General features: G+C 33.0%; 1 protein-coding gene across 1 annotated transcript; it reads right to left on the bottom strand.

Annotated features, from left to right (window-relative positions):
• Positions 1–88: 88 nt before the first annotated feature.
• Positions 89–23,853, bottom strand: LOC127730468 (uncharacterized). The gene is made up of 5 exons (XM_052238892.1): positions 23,740–23,853; positions 7,686–7,715; positions 6,622–6,934; positions 4,345–4,440; positions 89–2,987 (listed from the first exon to the last, which is right to left on the bottom strand). Exons 1-5 carry the CDS (start codon positions 23,764–23,766, stop codon positions 790–792), a joined length of 2,664 nt encoding a protein of 887 aa, XP_052094852.1. The 5' UTR covers positions 23,767–23,853; the 3' UTR covers positions 89–789.
• Positions 23,854–24,788: the final 935 nt, after the last annotated feature.

Raw genomic sequence — 24,788 nt, 5'->3', positions numbered from 1 at the left:
AAGTTGTATTATTTTTAGGGAAAAAAGGAAACGAATAAGTGAATATGCAATGAGAAAAAAGAAAATCAAATATCAGGGAAAACTACTGTTGAAAATATCATACATTTATTTTAAAAGAAATTAATATTAGTCATAAAAGGTTACATACATATTTTTTTACTACAACAAAACATTCACTATAGAAGAATGATCTAATCCATTATCTGGTCTTGGAAACATTTTTTACAATTACAATTGTTTCAAAGCAATATTTTCTGTACTACGTTTTTACTGTTAAACGAATTGCACAAAAATGCTTAAATATTATTGCAATACATATTTCCATGAAGTCCCACCACAATGGAAATTTCGGTTCTAATTTACCTAAACTTACTCAAGCTTAATATACTACGCTTAAACATTTCAAAATTCTCTATGTGCGTGTTACCTGACTTGTGTGGTATCAATTAAAAAGCGAAAACACACTAAGATGTGTTCGATAACTCTGCAATAATTATTTATTCAAAAATATTTATTGAACAGTGAAGGCATTTCACTTTGTTCGCTTTTAGCATTTGTATGACATTATACAAACTTCTGCGTTTACCTCACTTTCCCACAATCTGTAAAACTTATCAATATTCGAGTACTTTCCATGTAATTATTTGTTGCAATGTATGTCTCATGTCATAGAAGATTCAATGACTTTAGATAGAAAAGGATAATGAAAATGTATGACCGTTGTAAGATTTAAATGTAACTTCATTCAACTATTTTCACCAGAGAGTGTATAGATTATAGTATTTAACCTTAAATCCCTGCCCTCTTGTTCTTGAAGTAATTAACAACATCGTTCCATGCCAAGCTCTTTAAATCAAGGTTTTGAGTTTTCATTTGTTGAGATGTCTGAAGTGCATTTTGTCGCACTAACTGATGACCAATTATATTTTGTGTTGATTGTCTTTTGAGAAGGTGTTGAATAAATATATTCATCGTCGTAGATGAAGGAACAGGATTCGTTGTACCTGTGGTACCAGTGGTACCAGGTGTAGTACTAGTAGCTGTTGTAGGACTTACGGTAGTAGTAGTAGTAGTAGTAGTACTTGTTGGTTGTGTTACGTTTGGCTTTTTGCCAAGTTCGATCAATATTTCTGCAAGCAAGGCGTCTATTTCTTCGTCAGATTCATCGCTATCGTCCTCTTCACTTTCATTTACTTTGACTTTGAATGCTTTTATTGTTTGATTTTGTATTGCATACAAGAAATTTAAAGTTGAATTTTTTTCGTTTGACTCATCGCTTTCATCCGATTCGTCACTCTCTTCTGTTGCATTTACCTTATTGATTTTCATATAAGAGAGCGATGTATTTGCTTTCAGTGAGGCTAATCTTAGTGCCTGCAATTGCTTAAATGCCTTTCTCGTTGAGGAATCTTTTTTCCCGAGACTGTTGACGACCATCTTATCAAAATGAAGAAATTTATTCGAAGATTTTGATTTTCTTGCCTTTTTCAATCTTCTGTTGGCTTTTTTCTTCTTTAAAAATTTCAAGAGTTTCATAGCCTGTGAAGCTTTAGCTGCATTGTAATTACTTATTGTATTTCCTATCTGATTTGCAGGGTTTGCGGTTGTTGTTGCTGTCTGTGGTGGTGGTGATTGGCCTATCAACTGTAATATCTGCATCATTTGTTTATTTGTTTGTACACTTTGTGATGTTTCAGCAGTTTGTGATCCAAGCATGAGCATATTCATCAGCTGTTGTTGGTTTTTCATTTGATTGTATAGCATTGGATTTGCTGCCGCAGCATTGACAACATTACTTATTGGCTGCATTTGAGGTATCGTTGTGCTTGTTAATGGGAAGTACTGTTGTACTGGCCTTGCAGCGTTTGTCTTCTTTTTACCAAGAAGTAATTGCAAACGTTTTAATTTAGGAGCAAGTTTATTATTTGGATCTATGTTCCCTGCTATAAAACCGGGCATTACTGGAGTAGTAGTGGCTATATTGTTTGAATTTATTTTCAAATTAAACATACCACCCCCAGGCAATTGATGTTGCAAATTCACCTCACCCATGGGAATACTTTTTCTAAGCTGTGGAGATGGTGCTGGCACGGGAATCATCAGTTGAGATGCAATAGATTCTGCAATCATTGCCGTAAGTGGATCTAAAGTTGTTGTCTCTCTAAAACCATGAGATTTACTTTGACTAGCACCTAATAAAATATTGTTAGCCTGCAACGAATTCAATGTTTTCATGGTTTCCGAGTTGGCAAATCCTTGTAATTGACCCATCGCAGACATGAGAGTTGACTGTTGTGATTGTAAAACTGGAGACGATTGCCCTCTCTTTAAAGATTGAAATATCGTATGTCTGTTTGATTTTTTAGCCTGGTTGGATATCATCTGTTTTACGTCCATAATATGATTAGTCGAATGCCATTTGGTGTCCAATAATGTATTAGTGTGTGTTTGTGGGTTATAAAACAGACTCAATAATGGTTCAGTCGTAGAGGTAGGCGAGACTGTTGTACTGGTGGGACTTGGTGTTGTATTTGATTTGTTCATTAAATTATTAATTATTTCTTGTAGAAGGACAGCAAGCGCTTCTTCTTCCGAGCTTTCGCTATCATTGTCATCATCAGAATCGTCGTCGCCGAGTAAGGTTCTAGTTAAATTTTGAATTAAGCTGTTGTTCAATAATTTTGCTAGTTCAATTTCGTCACTTTCGTCGGAATCATCATCATCGTTTTGTTTTGCAATCATTGATCTTACTGTGGGAACTAAATGGTTTGGTACTTTAAATTTTCTAACTGCTTGTGAAGTTGAATTTTTCACAGATTCGTCGCTGTCGTCATCATCTTCTTCTGAAGAATCGTCTTCGAATACTTCACATCTGTCATCCTCAAAACATCTCATCCAAACTTGCATACTTTTCTCTAATGCTGCTTGATACTGACAGACAGCTGGTTCACAGCAAGGTTTGTTTACATCTCTGAAGCAGGTCATACCTGTTAAGAAGAGAGGTGATCAAACACAAGTTCTAGAAATGAGGAATTCAGTTATTTCTATCTGATAACCTATAATAATGCCATACTTACTATATTACGTTATCTTAATCACTTTGACCAATAAAAATACATTAAAACTGGTAGTTGCAACTATTTGCACATATGAATATTTTACCCAATTCTTATTTAACATAGAAGTGTTCCAATTTATCAGTAATAGATTGTGAAACCATAAAAAAGGAAGTGGTTGTAAAGCGATTCATTTCAATTTTGAATATTACACATGACAAAATTCTTTGCTGTGAATCTTATTAATTAATACGTTAGATTTACAAATTCCGAAAATAAAACTGATACTTTGGACCCAATATATTTTTATGTCTGAAACATAGCTCATATACGATGTGAAGCAAAAGCTGTTTACGCTTCCAGATTACCCCCGATTTTTGGTTCGTGTCACTCAGTCTTTTGGATTTCTATGTTGTGTTCGTAGACAGTTTGTTGTTTGTATTTAAGTCGTATTCGTTTTTTGCCATGGCATTGTCAGTTCGTTTTCGACTAATGAATTTGAATATTCCTTTGGTATCTTCCGCCTTTCTTTCATAATACATTGATAAGACACACAGGTAACTGTCCCCAGCTATTGAAGACATACCTATTTATGTATGGCAAATACATAAACTGTAGGCAAATACATGTCTATATTACATAAAACACTTTCAGGTAATATATTGAAAACATGTCGAACCAAACAACCATCAGGTGAAGTAAACATCACATTTACAAATTTATATCCGAGTCTAAAAGTAATTTCAGAGAGATATAATTGTATTGATATCTTCATATTCATTTCATGATCTTTTCCTCAATATTGACACATATGGACAACTTCAAGCTAGAATCTATGACAAACATGATGATTTCAACTTTCCATTTGTCAACTTCTCATTTTTCAGAAGTATAATACCCTCCACTTCATCGTATGCCGTTTAAATATCTCAATCGCTACGCTCGTGCATGCTCACTCTACACGGACTACATTACCTGGGGTGTGCACCTTACACGAAAAAAAACTGCCCTTACTACGTTTTGTTGAAGAACGACTGAAAATCGATACTCCATAACTTTAACGGTCACCATCACGAATTGGTTGACCGATATGATATGTCCGTGTCTTACCTCACTTGCTACATGTTTCTGCTATCTTAGGTCTTATGATACCAAAATAGTCGCCTAATCTGTCATTTGTCGGTTAGTTCTATTCCCGGTTGTGGTATTTTGACTAAGTGTACGTATAGCATGAGACGCTTACCTTAAAATATTGTCCTTATTATGAATATATATTAACATTACATACCAACTTCACAGGCACAGAAGTCATTACATCGTTCTCCAAGCTGCGCTCTGGAGTTGGAACATGTTCCATTTCTTGCAGTTCTAGATCTGTATGGACCTGAAAATTATATGTCTTTGTTTACTTTGTTAACTGTTATACATATATATATATATATATATTCTAATATGCGTCGCTGATTCCTCATTATGCAGTTGAACTAGTAATAGGGTTTTCTGATTAAAGAAGATCTCATGCATATCCATGAAATACTTGCCACGTGATGTTAAGCAAATATACTCAAAGAAAAATATCTCATTGAAATGAATAAATATTATGGTAGGCAATAAACACGTTAACCAATGGAGAACTGAGATCAAATGAATCAGACGTGAGAGAAATTATCTTTCAATACTTTCAATCATGCTATTTTTGAAGAAGAAGAAAAGTTAATCAAGTACGTGAACCCTGTCTAGAAGAAAAACAATGTATCTAAATACATCCTGCCCGGTGATGAAACCCATGACCTTCCGCGCTACCAAAAATATGATTGATTCGATATGGAATATATCTTCGACATAAAAAGAATTAACCTTGCATCTAAAGTAGCTATACACAGTTCGAAGTGTTATTTCGCATTTTGGCCCAGTGGATTTTTCAAATATAAAAGTAAATGACATTTAGATTCATTTTCAGGCATCTGATGACTAATAAAACCTTAACAGTGGGTTTATATAAACATCAATATTATTTTTTACATGTTTTATAGGTTATTTCTGTTTGACGGTCCGTATTATCATATCCAGACCGGCCAATGTACATGTACACATATGACACAAACAGTAAGCTTGTAAGAAAGCAAGGAAAAGGGGAAGGTAAAATTTATGAGGATAAATTCTAATTTTATTTCCTAAATGTGAATTGCTTCATAATGATAAACCCGATCATGACGGTTTGTACGCTATAATTTTATAATAATTGATCTATTTTTTCACAATCTTTATTTTACATGATGATTGTTAGCCTGGAAATCGAAACATTAATACGGCTGCATATATTCCATAGTGCAAGTATGTGTGCATCAAAATTAACGATTCACGCTGACAGAACATATTATTCAATTGGCAAGATTATGTTTTCAGTTCTACCAGACCAGGATATTCATTTCCTAAATCCTCCAGGCCCCAGGAAAATCAAATGCTCGGCTCCTTATAGGGTGAATTAAACATCAATACAAAGGTGGGCGAGTCAGGGTAAAAAGTAAATTACGTCATATCGAAACCTATACCAGACCAAAAAAAAACTTTTCTATTTAAAAGTTTTGCCAAATGAAGTAACTCCGATGTCTTGCTAATTAATAATAACATATTCGATCAAAATATCGGGCAATCAGGAAGTTACCACATGACCGATCCTAATATCACATAAACTCTGCAATTAAAAAGTTACCAGCAACTGTTACTATCATTCTGGCTAGGGTAATGTACAGCGTGTCGTATTTGTACCTACCAATTATTCTAACGCCTCACAGGTCTTTCTGACGTACCGGAAAAGTTTATGTGATGTAATTTGTTTACCCCGGTCAACTATTGTAACCGTTAAAACAATGGAAATGTCTCTTACAACCTTAATAGTTAAACAATTTTTCATAAAGATGAAACAGATCACCTACATACCATTAAAAGAGTTGTTGACCGCGTTCTTTGGCGTACAGAAGGCATGACATTATACTGACACAAGGATATGATTTGTTTCCACGTGGCTGTGTAATGATACATTCCGCTCAGTCAAACGAACGAGTCCCCTCAGCGAGGATCTCATTGTCGGAAGAGAAAAGTCCAGATGAATTTATTAAAACAGATACATTTGCTAGTTCAATAACGAAAAATGTTATAATATAAACATAAACGACAACTGAAATAGATGTTGCGTAACACTCCGTTAAAAGAATTGAGTTTGTTACCTTTTGCGAATACTTCAAATATAGTTCATACGGAAGTCTTTAATCGAGAGAATAGTTTCATATTGATAAAGATACATAATACATTAGACTACGAGATGTCGACTGTTTGAATAAAATCATATCTAGTAGTCTACAAAATACATCACCGCCATCAAAGAGTGCATGAAAATGCAAGAGCAAGGGGATTCAAATTCCTTCATAATTCCAGAAGAAATCATGTTATCGCAGGACAACGATGCAGACAGTGAGGCTTATCTAATGCAGTTACAAGTATTACATTTAAACCAACGATTAAATAAATAAATATATATATATATATTCAAGCACGTTATTCTTACCTGTTGCATCAAATACTTCTGACATCACAAGAACTTGTTTGTTTAGATCTCGACAGCAAGATCCCAATGGACAATCTGCTGATGTTCTACAAAAGTTAGGAGGTAGTGTTGTAAGTAGAGGTGTTGTTGTTATAGTTGTAGATTCTGTTGTTGTACCTGTTGTAGTCGTCTGGCCAGATGTCGCTGCAGTCGATAAAGAGGTTCCGGGTGATATTATATGATAAAACATCGGATTAATGACTATTGGAGGTCGCGTTGTTTGTTGATAGGTGACAAATGGATTATATATATTTGGATCAAACAGGACTGCCGACTGAAATATACATAAAGAGAAAACAAATAAATTATTGTATCATCGTATGAAAAATGATTTTTCATACTTATACTTTGGAAAACTGTTTAATGCAAAGGTACACTATAAAAGGGAAATTTAAAATGTCGAAATTCTTTTGCAAACGACTAATCATAGTGAAAGGTGTTCATGTTAAAATTATATGGAAACAAAAACTTGTCTCAACTTAAAAACGACAAGACAGCGCTCACTGCATATCAGACAGTACAAAAAAGACAAAACAATCAAGAACAGAAATAAAGAAAGAAAACACTTGCATGTCTTTAATCATGATGGATTCAACCATCAAACAAATAGGCAATGTACAATGACACTTAAAATTGCGTAAAATGATAAAGAGAAAAAAGTAGTATTACATTTTCCCGACTTTAGGCTGGCCTTTTGTGTACAACCAATGCAGGTGAAGGAAGTCAACTTAGAAGCACTCTGATTGGATTTAAGGGTATAATATAAGGAAGTCAACTTAGAGGCACTGTGATTGGATTTAAGGGTATAATATAAGGAAGTCAACTTAGAGGCACTGTGATTGGTTTAAGGGTATAATATATATATTTTCTTATTTAATTTATAAATAACTGCAATGTGTATATTTACAATATAAATTTGGAAACACATTGAAATATGTTCTTGAAAATTATTCGAAAAGGCTTCCAAACCAACAAACGCACTGATGAATAGAAAATAATTAGAAATTTAAGATATTAACACTTACCAATGATCCTGTTATCACAGATAGTAGTACCTATTAACACAAATAAAATATAATATCAGAGAAAATGTATAATACTGTCATTTATGTTAATAAATTCAATTATTAAACAATCATATTCCAACTTTGTTATTTGCATTAAATTTTTAAAAATAGTGATATTGCTGTTATAGTATACAAAATCATCCAGCTTAAGCAACAATATTCCGACTTATCAAAAGTCCTAACTCTCCCCGAATCACTGCAGATATAGTATGATAGCAGCGGTGTTTAGCGAAATACACCATTCTATAAACTTTTCATATTGCGAAAAAATAGAGAGGGATGTATATATATATATATATATAGAAGTCTATAAAAAGGACCAACCAGAAAATTTACTATGTACCGGATCGTCTAGAATAGACGATACTGTGCAGATAAGGAAAAAAATTATATAAGTCTAGAGATTTGCACAACGATACTAATATAAGATGGTATTATACGAAGATGTTGTTAATAAATCGTGTTGACAAATATTTCGGCTTAACAAATAGCCTTCTTCGGTGTCAATTATTTTAACAATACTGATAATATGTATAAAAATAGCTCAATAATACAGGTAAGTTTTGGTCTATTGATTTAATCCAAAATCCTGAACATCATAATATAAAACAAAACTCAATACTCAAATATACGTGACTGTGTATATTTACAACCCAAAATGAGTGAAAAATAAAACTTAGTATTTTTTATTGATGCCGTTTGGATGATGTACATTTAGTTCCTTTATCCAAAAGCTTTCCCGAACCTGTCGCTGGGCATCACTCCAGTGAATGTTCTGTTCAATCACTAGGATCTTCATGCGGTTAAAGTCATCAAGTGTGTGACCAGACTGTCTGAAATGCTGAGAAACTGGGAGAAGTGGCTTCTTAGAGATATCACTCCTATGTCCATTGAGGCGTTTGTGGAAAGGCTGCTTTGACTCACCAACATATTGGAGGCCACAAACCGAACATTCTAGAATGTAAATAACATTCATACTTTTGCAGTTAACATTGCAAAATATCTTATAGTTATTTTCGGTTGCCTTACTGTGAAAAGTTGATGAGTGATGCATCTGTAGGCAGCATTTGCAGCGTTTTTCATCACACGAACGATATTCTCCAGAAGTACTTCTATTATCAGACACTTCAGCCCGCACCAGCAGGTTACGCAGACTATTGGGTTGCCTAAAAGCTATCATGGGAGGCTCGGGAAAAATCTTGGATAGTTTGGAATTCTTTTCAACTGTTTTCCAATGCTCACGAATGACACCGAAGCTGTTTTTGAGAGATGGGTGGTAAGTAAGAACACATGGAGTCCTTTTATTTTTCTTTTTATATTTGTATTCTAACAGTTTACTCCTTGGAATAGTTTCCGCTTTCTGAAAGCCTTTTTGGATAGTTTTGTGTTTGTAGCCCCTTCTCTTCAAGCGGGTTTCGAGTTGACGTAGTTGTTTTTTAGTTGTTTCTGAGTTGGAACATATTCGCTTGACTCTGAGTGCCTGACTGTACGGGATGCTCTTAGTACAATGAGCAGGATGGCAACTTTTAGGGACAGATATTGGTGAGTGTCAGTAGGCTTAGAATATAGATCAGTGGATATGATGCCATCTGTGAGCAAGCTGGAGGTATCGAGGAAGGTGATTTTGGATTTAGATTTTGCATGAGTAAATTTGATACTTGGATGTATGTTGTTGGCATGAGTGATGAATGTATCTAAATCCTCGTCACTTTTATTCCATTTCATATCCACATCATCTATAAATCTAAAGCAGGAAAACGGTTTTTCGATGGAAGATTCAAGGAGTTGTTTTTCTAATTTGCCCATAAATATGTTGGCATATGATGGAGCCATTTTGGTGCCCATAGCAGTTCCATTAACTTGCAGATAATGGTCTCCATCAAAAGTGAAGTTGTCGTTTTTGATAACCAGCGTGAGCATTTTGACCAGGCATTCAGTAGGTGGATATTTCACTGGTCGGGAATTCCAAACTTCTTTACATCAAAGATACTACCGATTATCTTAGAAAATTGCAGGCCTTAAATCCACTCCCCTCCGACACTTGTCTCTATGGACGTCACCTCCCTCTACACGAATATTCCACATGCAGATGGCATTGATGCATGTAAAGAAGTTTGGAATTCCCGACCAGTGAAATATCCACCTACTGAATGCCTGGTCAAAATGCTCACGCTGGTACTCAAAAACAACAACTTCACTTTTGATGGAGACCATTATCTGCAAGTTAATGGAACTGCTATGGGCACCAAAATGGCTCCATCATATGCCAACATATTTATGGGCAAATTAGAAAAACAACTCCTTGAATCTTCCATCGAAGAACCGTTTTCCTGCTTTAGATTTATAGATGATGTGGATATGAAATGGAATAAAAGTGACGAGGATTTAGATAAATTCATCACTCATGCCAACAACATACATCCAAGTATCAAATTTACTCATGCGAAATCTAAATCCAAAATCACCTTCCTCGATACCTCCAGCTTGCTCACAGATGGCATCATATCCACTGATCTATATTCTAAGCCTACTGACACTCACCAATATCTGTCCCCTAAAAGTTGCCATCCTGCTCATTGTACTAAGTGCATCCCGTACAGTCAGGCACTCAGAGTCAAGCGAATATGTTCCAACTCAGAAACAACTAAAAAACAACTACGTCAACTCGAAACCCGCTTGAAGAGAAGGGGCTACAAACACAAAACTATCCAAAAAGGCTTTCAGAAAGCGGAAACTATTCCAAGGAGTAAACTGTTAGAATACAAATATAAAAAGAAAAATAAAAGGACTCCATGTGTTCTTACTTACCACCCATCTCTCAAAAACAGCTTCGGTGTCATTCGTGAGCATTGGAAAACAGTTGAAAAGAATTCCAAACTATCCAAGATTTTTCCCGAGCCTCCCATGATAGCTTTTAGGCAACCCAATAGTCTGCGTAACCTGCTGGTGCGGGCTGAAGAGTCTGATATCAGAAGTACTTCTGGAGAATGTCGTTCGTGTGATGAAAAACGCTGCAAATGCTGCCTACAGATGCATCACTCATCAACTTTTCACAGTAAGGCAACCGAAAATAACTATAAGATATTTTGCAATGTTAACTGCAAAAGTATGAATGTTATTTACATTCTAGAATGTTCGGTTTGTGGCCTCCAATATGTTGGTGAGTCAAAGCAGCCTTTCCACAAACGCCTCAATGGCCATAGGAGTGATATCTCTAAGAAGCCACTTCTCCCAGTTTCTCAGCATTTCAGACAGTCTGGTCACACACTTGATGACTTTAACCGCATGAAGATCCTAGTGATTGAACAGAACATTCACTGGAGTGATGCCCAGCGACAGGTTCGGGAAAGCTTTTGGATAAAGGAACTAAATGTACATCATCCAAACGGCATCAATAAAAAATACTAAGTTTTATTTTTCACTCATTTTGGGTTGTAAATATACACAGTCACGTATATTTGAGTATTGAGTTTTGTTTTATATTATGATGTTCAGGATTTTGGATTAAATCAATAGACCAAAACTTACCTGTATTATTGAGCTATTTTTATACATATTATCAGTATTGTTAAAATAATTGACACCGAAGAAGGCTATTTGTTAAGCCGAAATATTTGTCAACACGATTTATTAACAACATCTTCGTATAATACCATCTTATATTAGTATCGTTGTGCAACTCTCTAGACTTATATATATATATATATATATATATATATATATACAAGTCTAAATTGAAAACAACGTTCAAACCTATGATTGCGTTGGACAAAAACCGCAATTTTATATATATATTGATTCTACCACTACATCGAGTGTAATACGATATTTATCCACTCGAGACAGTTAATTTTTCAAATTTAAAACGCGAGGCTCGCCGAGCGTTTTAGATATTTAAAATTTAACTATCGTATTACACGAGATTTGGTGGTGGAATCTGTTTCTCTAATGATTTTCAAACAATACGCAGGCAAATTTATTCCTTCTTTTCGAATGATCTGCAAAAAGGTGTGTTCTTTCTATGTGACGTCATCAGGCATGGTCGCCTTACGTCATCAGGCATGGTCGCCTTTTTCATGCCGTCACAATAGGAAATTCAGGGGAAAGCAATAAAATTCGACGTCATAATCGGATTTTAACCAATGAAGAACTGAGATCAAACGAACCACACGTTGATTAAATTTTTGTTATACAATGGATGCAGAAAGGGATAAATTGACGAAGAATTAGAGAAATATAGATATATTACGGATTACAAATGTGTCGAGTTTTGTGATTGGATAACAACACAGAGAAGTCAGTATATATTCAGGAAAGTGCCGGGGTACCCCAATTAGAACCTCAACAACGTCATCATAACGAACGTTACTATGTGACGTAGTCTTAAGCTATATAGAACACTTAAAAATAAGTGTTCAAAACAACACCAATATTAAAAAAGAGGGAACTATGTGTGTTTCTTCTTTGTATCGATCTGACGAGTTAAGCCCTTTTCAACTGGTTTTATAGTTTGTTCTTATGTTGTACTGTTACACCACTGTCCCAGGTTAGGGGAGGGTTGGCGCTACCCTGCCACGTTCTGTATTTGACTGTCCCAAGTCAGGAGCCTGTAATTCAATGGTTGTCGTTTGTTGTTGTATGTACCTGTCCCAAGTCAGGAACCTGTAATTCAATGGTTGTTTTTCATTCATTGTTTTGTACATGAATCAGGTCGTTAGTTTTCTCGTTTGAATTGGTTTACATTTGTCATTTCGGTGCCTTTTATAACTGACTTTGCGGTATGGGTTTTTCTCATTGTTGAAGACCGTACGGTTGTTAACTTCTATGTCATTTGGTCTCTGGTGGAGAGTTGTCTCATTAGCAATTATACCACATCTTATTATTTTTATAATAAATATAAGTATCTATGAATATTTCGGATAACAGATATCCTTCATCAGTATGATAATGATGATGTAAAAGGAATCATATCAATACATTCTGATTTAACTTAAACAATCTTTAACGTCATACAATTTAAAACCCAAACCATGTCTGTATAACTATAAAATTTGACGCAGGTTATGTATTTACTACAGAGATTGCATAGATATGCATCCCAAAAGTATAGTAATGTGCAATATGAGCTGGTATAATACTAAAATTTCACAAGTGACGAAAGTTAACATATTACAAAAGAGAGCGTAGATATACATCCCAAACGAATAGCACTGTACAATTTGAACTGGTATAATTCTACAATTTCAAAGTTGACGAGGGTGAAGTAATTACAACAGAGGCTACGTATTTTTATATATTATATACACACACACACACACTAAAGAAAATGCAATGAAATTAACAATACTTGGAAGCACAGCTTAAACTATCGTAATTTTTTAATACTTTCCATTTCTTATACTTGACTGGAGCACTATTTTTCTACCGTTATACAAAGTATGCTTATACAATATCTATAAGTTATATCTACAATATTTATCTAGACTAATTACCAGGTCAAACTTCGCCAACTGATTTTCCAACAACAAGTAGTCTCAGTAAAAATAGGAAAAGTCAAACAGACAAAGAGTCAGCAAAACACTACATAAAAACGTGTGCAACACGAATCCTATCATAAACCAAGGTAAGCCAAGTGCTTCGAAAGGTTCGACATTTCCAGACCACTAGTGTAGCACGTCCCATTCATGAGAAGTAAAATTCCTGTAATAAGTCGTATCGTTGTTGACTTAAGTTTTTTTTTTTTTTTTTTTTTTTTTTTTTTTTTTTGAAACATTGATAATCAATTTTCAAGGAATTTCAAGAAACTTGATGGAAAGTTTCTCTATAACCAAAATATACAATCGATATTGAAATTTATATTTTGTTTATTTCTCTGTATTTTATTGATAAACGGAGGAGATAAGTTGTTTGTAACCTTACTTAACTTTGGTAACAGCATCCCTAGAGAAGATATTTTCACAGTAACATTGATGCCTGATTTTGATTGCTGATAAAAAAAGGTTGGAGCATTTTCAGAACAAGACACATAACGTTGTTTGTAGAGACATCGGTGTACTCTGGTATCCAGAAGATTGATACACAAGTTCTTCGTAATTTGAGGAAATTCCAAAATGGAACATAAAACAGTCATTTGCTTGTATGCAATAGTATATGCTTGTCTTCTAAATATAATTTGTCAATACCTTATTCTCCCAGACGTATGTATTATGTGGGTTACATATACATTTTTTTGTAAAAACAATATTGCTAAAGGCTTTGTTTGCAGGAAAATAACATATTCGCCATGGAGGTAAGACAAATGTATAACAATATTTCATTCATTGAATTTAATCGTAGCATAAATATCCATCGACCGGTAAACGAATTATCAGCTTTGTCTATTAATAAAATTTTCTACATTCTCTTTTCCGTATTAATGTAAAGGCGAGACATATCTCTGTGTCAACATTTTATGTGTTTTATTATATTCGTCTTTAATATCATTCATATCTGAGAACATTCACATTATTATTACATATTATTATGTTTATGTACAAAAAATATAAATATCAATATACTTAATATTATTCATGTCCGAGAACGTTCACACTATTATAACATATTATTATGTTTATGTACAAAAAAAAAATATCCGAGGTATGTTGTAATGTTTATTGTTATGAAATATGACCTGCACGAATGAATTTAGTCGCTCCGTTAAACCATAAACGACACAGAATACCTATATCTATCAATGTCGTGACCATAAATTATTATTGTTTGCCGTTATGGCTCTGTTTTTTATGTTAATCTATTCAACTGGACACGTAAGAATCAATATTTGGCCGAAAAATGTCAATTTTATGAGTACTTCCTTACTAAGCTAAATATGAACATAAATATGATAGCATGGTCGTCGCAAAATACACATTATTGAGGTTGAGATTAAAGTTTATGCAATTTATTGGACTTCTTCTAGCATATATTAAGAATTTCACTACTGTACAGAAAATCATAGAAGTTCTGTATCTTTTAAATTGTCCAATTTTTGCAATTTACATTATGAAATGGATCTTGATATTTATATCATTAACGGGAAGCTTAATACCAAATTTATGATAAAAGAGGTGATTTTTCATTTCCTATTGTTAATTATCCATTCCTAGATGGTGACGTTCCCTTGTCACCATCTTATGGTATTTAATCTCAACTTGTACGATTCGCTCGTGTATGTAACAACGTATAGATTTTAGCGAAAGAAATCTATGTTTTACTGAAAAATTATTACACCAGGGTTTTCGATATCACAAAGTAGTCAAAACATTTACTAAATTTTATCATCTGTACAAGGACATCATTCGTAAATATAAATCAACATGCAGACATCTTATACGTTCAGGTATTTCACATCCAATTTTTTATGGTAATATTCTTTACAGAGCACAAAAATGTCGGCATTCACCTCTAAAGCTAACAAAACCTTTAAACAGACTTATTAAGAATGGATATAGTTACGATACTGTTGTCAGGTCATTAAAGATGGCATATTTTGACTTTAATATTGATTCACTTATAGGGTCTTTGCATTGGAAATAAACACATTTATTCTAAAACCAGTTGTTGGCATGATACGGGTTATGTTCTTCTCATATATTTTATGATGGTATGATACTAAACCCCTAACGGGAGGGATTGTGCTTGATATTCATATGATGAAGACATAATCTTTCAATCAGTTTAATTGAGGTCTGGAGCAGGCATGTCAGTAACTGCTAGTAGTCCTTTGTTAATTTATGTATCATTGCCATTTTGTTTAGTTTCTTTTGTTACCTATTCTGACATCGGACTCGGGCTTCTTTTAAACTGAGTTTTACTGTGCGTATTGCTGTGTGTTTGTTTTTTCTACATTGGCTAGAGGTATAGAGGGAGGGTTGAGATCTCAAAAACATGTTTCACCTCGCCGCATTTTTGCGCCTGTCCCAAGTCAAGAGCCTCTGGCCTTTGTTAGTCTTGTAGGATTTTTAATTTTAGGTTCTTTTATATATTTCGGAGTTTAGTATGACGTCCATTATTACTGAACTAGTACATATTTTTGTTTAGGGGCCAGCTGAAGCACGCCTCCGGGTGCCGGAAATTTCTGCTGTATTGAAGACCCATTGGTGGCCTTCGGCTGTTGTCTGCTCTTTGGTCGGGTTGTTGTCTCTTTGACACATTCCCCATTTCCATTCTCAATTTTACGTATAAAGATAAAATTATAGAGCAAAGCACTGAATCAACTACGGGTTATCATTTTAAGTTCGGATGGGGTTTACAGGCTTGAAAATAATGGGCAAAAAATGCAGAATAAAGGCAAAGAAATAAAGAATTGACAAAAATAGGCAAAAAAGTTAAGAATAGAGATAGTGCATTGTTGAAATATAAAGAAAAGAAAATAATGGTCAAAAATAGAAAAGAGAAAAATTGTCTAAAAAGTTTTTTTTAAACCCAGACCCTCATATCTCTAGATCAAGAGATAGTTAACAGAAATAATTGTTAAAAGTTAATTATGTCAAAAGAGTAACAAAACATGGAACCGTCGTAAATTTGAAATGGAAATTATCAGATGTACAAAAAAGTTTCAGGTAAAGACACCTACCATTGAATTTTTTGATAGTTTTAAATATTATAAAAAGTGACGCAAGAAATATGGATAGATCTAGAAGAAGAAAATACGATTTCATGTAACGTTTCGTGATCGTTGATAAGTCAAGAAAGAGTAAATGTGGTCGGTACTGTGGCTATCATCAAAACTAGTAATTCACCTTTAAATAAACAGATAACCAATATATATTCAAACAAACGAATCGTTAAAACTCCAAAATAAACCGAGACAGAGTAAGCGTCTCCTACTATGCATGCACCAACTGTCGATTAAATCTCGGATCAGTTCAAATTTCAAAATAGGGGTCGGTATCTTAAGATATAAGACCGCGAAATCGTATGCTTTATTTACTATTGAATAAAATATGTCCACGAATGAGACATATGAATAAATAGGTCAAACTTACATCTTCAAGGCCCAAACCTAACATTTTTTTTGCAGAATACAATCTTTCACAAAAATCGAAATAAAATACACATGTGTCTCATTTGTATGTCTTAAAATTGTCACTTCTTTTTCACGAATAATGATCATTCTTTAATTTATTAATTGCTTGCTGGAATAACAAATATTACATTACGATACATCATCATTTATTATGGAAAAACAAAAATGTATTTACAAAAATACCGAACTCCAAGATAAATGCAAGAAGGGGGAAGTCTATAAAACCTGTCAGAATTAAACGCGCGACTATATTAACCAACGCAACAAATGGAAACAGCTGTCATGTTCCTGACTTGGTATATGAATTTTCCGAAGAAAATGGTGGATTAAACCTGATTTTATACCAAGCTAAACCTCCAACTTATACATTGTATGACAGTTGTTTATTGTTTCGATTTATTGACAAAATTAGGTATTGTTATAATTAGGAAAGAAATTCAACAGAGACTGAAATGTTAAGAGAATATCAAGGAGGGGATCAAAAACTATAAGTCAGAGAAAGACAGAAAACTCCATGTTTTAACAGGACGTAAACAACAAAACAAAAACACATTATATAACAATAATTCGGAAACTGAAATTGGTGAATTTCTCACGTTTAATTCAAATGGTAGTCTAAAAAACCCATGCAATTATCTTCATGATAAATCTTTAAAATATGAATAAAAGGCGATGTAAAGTATGCATGTACGTCAATGAGACAGTAACCCAACGACACTAATTACCAAAAGACATCAAGAGGGCAACGAACAACATAAAAAGCATCTCTGCTTCATTTTTGAAGTTATTAAAGACTTAAAGACAGTCATCAAATAAACTTAAGTTTATCTGCGATATTCACATTGCAGTATACAATTTTGCTATTTATAGGCTTTTCATTGAACCACTGAATGTTTGTGGTGACATAAATGGTTCATTAAAGAAACCACTTTTTTATTGGCTGAATATACACGTCAGATAAATATAGGTCTATAATTTTTAATATGTAAATATACATGTATATAATTGATTTCTATGACATACGTAAAAGGTTTGATATAACGTCGACCGTGTTCATGTTTTATTTTATTGTAGCGATTTCCTGAACACTGTTATTTGGGGCCGTTTTGTTATTTTATCAACAATAAAACATCATACCGTATAAAATAAAAATCTTAATATGTATAATAAGTAGTGTTATAAGATCCGCTTTGGTTTTTTTATAAAGATATTGACATATTCTAACATCATTTTAAATTCATTTTCATTATTTACAATTGTCTATTAAATAAATATAGCATTTATCTCTGCACGTTTGATTAAAAGACAGCCTTTATAAATATTCTAAATGTTCTGTGTTTGTGTAAAAAAAGAACGCATTTCAAGACATGCAAAACCAACATCAATTAGTTTATATTTACAAAACATATAATCTTTGTTGTCTTTATTTTTAGATGAATACTTGAATATTACCGTGACTTGGGCTGATATGCATAAAACTACTTAAGTTACGATTTGTTCCGAACGAACGGATTTTCTACATGTCCTACGATAAATTAGTACTACAATTGGATATCTTAACTTAAGTGGTTTTAGATCTCTAGTTTAAGAAATCTAATCTCGCATTAATACTATAATCGTCAAATTAAAATTGAAAATTTTTAGCCATAAATGATCATATGTAATTTAGTTCAATATTAAAATATTTCTATAAAAATATGTAAAAGAAACCAATCGAAATGTTATCAGAACCAGCATTACCTACATGTAGCTGTAGTACTGCGAATTTTAGTCAACATTATACTGTTTAGAAAACATGACTGCTGGTGAAAAAATTACAGGCAATTTGCCACTGTCGTATTATACAGAGGATTAAATGAGAAAATGTAAACCCTATATTAGGATAAAAGTCAGTTTATCACACTAAAATTGGTACCGTTAATGTTATTTTATCATAGACTTTCATTTATCTTGGTAAGATCCATTCACATAAAAGATATTCAAGCGTTGCATTCGAGGCATATGATTCCCTTTTACTGCAACAATATTTCAACATTTTCTTAACAGTATAATGATTTGTAAAACTTTTAATATAGTTTAAGACTATAAAATCAAATAATCAAAAATATGCATTTCCTTTTCTATTTCAGTGTATGTTCATTATGACCTATATTGATAAAATGGGTCAAACGTATTGTACTAACTTATATTTCTGTAATTTGAATCAATCATTGTTTCTATAAAAAAAAATATATCTGTTATGTCCACTATGAAATATGATTGTCAAAGACATACATAAAAATCGTCCGAAAATGTCAAACATGACCATTATGTCAATACATTATTTCCTCCTTATATCCTGACTGGACAGTCGACAAAAGACTTTAAATTTTACACATAGCTACAAGTATGACTTTTTAAGTTAAAACCATAACTTTAGTACTTTCTCCCTTTAACTTATTTTGTATTTTGATTTTATGATGTTTGACACCGTTTTTTGCCATGCTATATCTTTCATCATGAAGACATTTTAATTGGATGGACAAAAAATTAATAAGAACTAAAATCAAAGATATTTGACTATATTTGACTGATATATATGTTTTAACCAGAGTTTTTAATACTAATCATCCCATCAAAAATGTCGAGGAAATATGTGTTTGGAGCAAGGCTATATACAAATTACAGAAATATAAGTCTTTTTTCATATATGTTATGATGGTATGATACTAAACCCCTAACGGGAAGGATTGTGCCTGATATTCATATGATGAAGACATAATCTTTCAATCAGTTTAATTGAAGTCTGGAGCTGGCATGTCAGTTAACTGCTAGTAGTCTGTTGTTATTTATGTATTATTGTCATTTTGTTAATTTTCTTTGGTTACATCTTCTGACATCAGACTCGGACTTCTCTTGAACTGAATTTTAATGTGCGTATTGTTATGCGTTTACTTTTCTACATTGGCTAGAGGTATAGGGGGAGGGTTGAGATCTCATAAACATGTTTAACCCCGTCGCATTTTGCGCCTGTCCCAAGTCAGGAGCCTCTAGCCTTTGTTAGTCTTGTATTATTTTTAATTTTAGTTTCTTGTGTACAATTTGGAGTTTAGTATGGCGTTCATTATCACTGAACTAGTATATATATTTGTTTAGGGGCCAGCTGAAGGACGCCTCCGGATGCGGGAATTTCTCGCTGCATTGAAGACCTGTTGGTGACCTTCTGCTGTTGTCTGTTCTATGGTCGGGTTGTTGTCTCTTTGACACATTCCCCATTTCCATTCTCAATTTTATAACATTTACCGAAGTCGGCAGTCATTGACAGTTGAATGTAAGTTTCACGATAACTGGTAAAGGAAAATAAAAATCCTTTGCACATGCACATCTTTATTATCTTTATATGTTCATTTATTGTATAAAAGCAGATGCTTTGTAGACTATTTGTAAGAGTTTGGCAGACAAACTCAGTTCCTATATTAGACATTTACACAAACCTGATTGAACATTGGATATTTCCATGATTATTTGTGGGGAGAAAAGTAATAACTTGAGTGTCACATTGTATTATTTCATTTGGTAATACTGGTATCAATTAAGTCAATAAATTACTTCCATATTTTATTTGTTTATTTCAGGAGCCAATAATATCTCTTATAATACACCTACGTTCAACGTTATTCTGAAAAATGCATAAGATGGCCACAAGAAAAAAAATCTCGAAATAGCAACACTTTTGATTGAAAGGATAATTGTTATTTGTTAATGTGGTGAAAATCGCTTGAAATATATTGATGGATTCTTTCCTGATTAAAGTCCAAAATATTTTACCAATTTTCCGATATTTATCCTTTGAAGGAAACAGATACTGCGGATGTAAACAAAAACTACTTCTACGTCAATAAAAAATGGATGAACAAAAATGCTCCGACAAAAAATCGAGAACATCTTATTAATTGGTACTAAACCTATACCGTAGTGACAAAAGAATAAAAACACAGGCGATTTAGAAATTACTTGTCTTTCAAAGGTTTCTATAAAATGTCAACCCCAAAAAAGTAATGTTAAACCCCAAAAATTGTCTTTTCATTTTCCATGTCCTAGTATGCAAATATCAGTTTTCTATATAATCAGCTTAGAGACAGCCAGCTTTCTAGAGAAGATGTTGCTTTTGTGGCGTGGCACTCTCTCTACATGAGGCAATGGATTTTACGTCCCCATTCTGACCAGACGTGGCTGCGTATTTATGCATCCCGCACAGCCAAACGGACGCCCTACTTTGGCAAGTGTTTTACCGCCGACGGGAAGAAGACACCATATTTCTATAACCAAGTCATCCTTGGGAGCGAAATGTTCACAGCATTTACATAATATTTCTGAACAAAATTAGTAGGACTTAATTTCTAGAATTTGAAATTTAAAGTGAAAAGTATTATTTTTTTCAAATTTAATTGATTTTTTAACGGAAATATGTATATGTATATGTATATGTTTTTCGATACTTCGACGGATGGGATTTAATGAGCTCTAAATGAATACAACATTTCATAATTCTTATATGATTTGCATACTAGTATTAGGGAATACGTTTAAATGATTGGTCGAGAAGGCTTCCGGTAGTAGCTCTTGAGTTTATATTTATTTTTGGATAGAACTACTTTTTGTAACCAATGTAAACAAGATGGCGGCGATAGAAACACAAACCGGCTCGACTGACGTTAAAAATATTTATTTTCACTTCGCGTTCATCGTTAAGGATGTTCGCTCCTCTTGTTTTTGAATTTTTGTCAGATATTCGGAATCCTCTGGTTTTATCCATCTAGTACCCATTTAAAATTTTGGCCATTAAGCCCTACTTTTCTTTTCATAATTTTATTACATATAGTTTTAAAAGTCATATTTGAAAATCTTATAAAAACCTTGTTATTTTTTCATAGTTTTTGAAAGAAAATGCTGCCAATGTTAATTTCATGAAAAGTCTAGAGAGAATCATTTCCCGCCAAATTTTCAATGGCTTATATCTCAAAAACAAGCACACGGACCTATCATTCTGTTTTCTTCTTTTTAAGTTCCGTTATAAATAAACTATCAATTCATAACAGTCTTTTAAAAAGCTTGTCATTTTGAAACAGAGTAGCAAACATCCTTAAATGAAGTAATATAAACAAAATATTCATTTAAATGATAATAAGATATTGATTAATCAGATAGCAAATCTCATAGAGTACATTTTTTTTTGCCGTAACCAAAAAATATATATCGTCGTGCGCCAGGCCAATTCAATGACAATAATAAACACTTCACGTGTGAAAGAGGTTACGAGTGGGGAAATTAAATTCCTTATTTCCAATTTTAAAGAATTATAAGGAATAATTGCCTTTTTAAAGGAATTTATTGGTGTATAAACTGGACCAAGTCACTCACAAACATATCATAAAAGTCGAGTGAATTGGTCCAATTTATGCACCAATATATTCCTTTATAAAGGCGTTTAATCCTTCAATAAAAATCCAAAATATCGCCCGAAAGTGTATGGTTTGATTTACTTACAGAACACAAAGGAATGTACCACAAACGACCAAAATTCAGTCACAATTGAATAAAACCAAATTTGAAGCAATGCAACAACAGAAATACATCATATTTCGATCAAATGGAAAAAGGAAGAACATTTTTTATCAATTCACGACGGAAGATTAATGCACGCACATGGAAACAATAAAAAAAGATTAAAAAAAATACTAGCATACATCATTGCAGAGTGAAACTAAAATCTTTTCAATCCTGTGTTAGAATGTTCCAATGTAACTTTTTAAGTAAAATTGGACAAATCATTGACTCATTTACTGTAGATAGATGAAACATGGCAAATATGTTATCGAAGTGAGTCCCTAATATTACTGATATAAAAAGAAGATGTGGTATACTTGCCAATGAAACAACTATCCACCAAAAAAATTAACATTCAGTGGCTATATCAGGGAAAACTCAAAATCAAACTCGGACTCATGCTCTAACTCGATATTAAGGGTGAAAAAACTAATAACAGGAGATTCGAACTTTGACTTGACAAAAAAATGTAACATGAATTTCAAATCGAAGTGGACATCGAAATCAAAATTTACACTTTAAGAGACAGCAAGTGCCAATTTCTAAACTAAGTGGGCTACAAGGGTACTCATGACTCACTTCTCTTAAATTTTTTTCATAAATAATTAGTAAAAAAAGATTGTTGATAGGCTTAAAATTTGCTAAGAGTATACTGAGACGATCTTAAGTTTATTATCAACGTTTGATATACCCGATTGATAAGATTAAAACTCTGAGAGTGCCACGAGAAAGATAAGAGTACCCTTAAGGGCTAATCATTCTTAGATCACTTCTGGATATACTCTTAGCAAATTATAAGATCTTGAGATCATCTAATGCACTAATAAAACTAGGCCTACAGGCAAGTAGGAGTTACCTACTCTATTAAAAACAATTCATTCAGACCATTAAATAAATTGTAAATTTACATGATATGAATTAATTTATCATTCTGATTTCTGATTTCGGAGAGATTTTACGATTGCTGAAGTATGAGAGAACTTCACGTCATTCGGACTCTGATTTTTTAATCTATTTTGTTTTTAGATGAGCAAATAGCTTTACAAGACGGGAAGGCGTCTTTAAGTTTAGTTGCTTTCATGCAGCATAGAATCTATTCTTGAAGTGTATGGAATATATACATGACCAACAAATAGTTACTATCCAAACTTTCCTGTTATTATTATGATACAAATCCAGAAAAAAAAGTGTTCTTTGTTGAAATGTAATACTACATATTTCTATTAGCACTTAATATCACCCTAAAGTAAAAAAGCATGTACAAGTAATCATTTTTTTAAATAGACCATTAACCTAAACATTTTTAAAATGTGTGACATGCATTTATAGAATTAATTTAATTACGTTATAAATACATACCAGTAATATGAAAAAATGACCCGTCATGACCGTTTCCTGATTAGAAAATAAACAACGAAAATACCAAGAGCCAAACACTAAAGTCGTAGTATTGCTTTCTCAGCACATGGTCTATCGTTGGTGTGTATTCACAAACAAACATCAAGTCCAAGCAATTATCCTTTTATTACAAGTAATAATTATACGATGACGGTAAATGATTAGCAAGGACAAGAGTTCTGACACTTAAGGTAAATTTTGGACAAGTAACGAAGTAAATACAATATTAACGGCGTGCACCTGTCATTGCCTTGTTAATATCGATTGATCCTCTATCTATATCATCTTATTCATTAAATATACCTAAATTTGAAAACACTTATTTAAGGAAATACATCAAGATTTTTTAAATACTAAAACATAAATATCACATTTTTTTTTTACATTTCGAATACAGCCATATAAATTTCAATCGTATTTGCTAACAGTAGGTGGAATATAGAACATCCTTGTCTTGCGAAGTGATAAATTCCATCCATTTTTAAGATCCAAATATTATTACGTTTCTGATTACGGGTATTGCAAACATTTCAGTAAATATGAATAAACCATAAACATGAGGCTAACGTCAGGTAAACTCTTCCAGATTAAATACAGGCTTTGAGCGTTTTTGATGAAGTTAAATAATGAAAAGGACTTCGAATGCATCAAATTTATAACATGTTATTTTCATTTTATCCAGATGGAACTTGATACATTTGAATTTGTTCACAATATTCGCCACAGGACGTTTGCACTTTTCAATAGGACATTTTCGCTGCAATTTTCAGGACATTTGAACTCTATATAAATGAGTCAGGTATATATGTTAAAAAATTATATTCAAGTGCCTGTCAAGTTATTAATGACTGAATCTTTTGCCAACATACTTGTGTCAGTACACTTCAAATTCCTCATAACAACCATGACTTCTAAACAATGATGAAAGAGTTCCTCGGACTTTCCAGGCAAAAGAAATAAACGAAAATTATAGATGTAAGAGTTCCTCGGATTTTCCAGGCAAAAGAGAT

Source organism: Mytilus californianus, unplaced genomic scaffold (genome assembly GCF_021869535.1).
Source record: "Mytilus californianus isolate M0D057914Y unplaced genomic scaffold, xbMytCali1.0.p SCAF_2, whole genome shotgun sequence".
NCBI lineage: Eukaryota > Metazoa > Mollusca > Bivalvia > Mytilida > Mytilidae > Mytilus > Mytilus californianus.
This window is presented reverse-complemented; position numbering and strand designations above follow the sequence as displayed.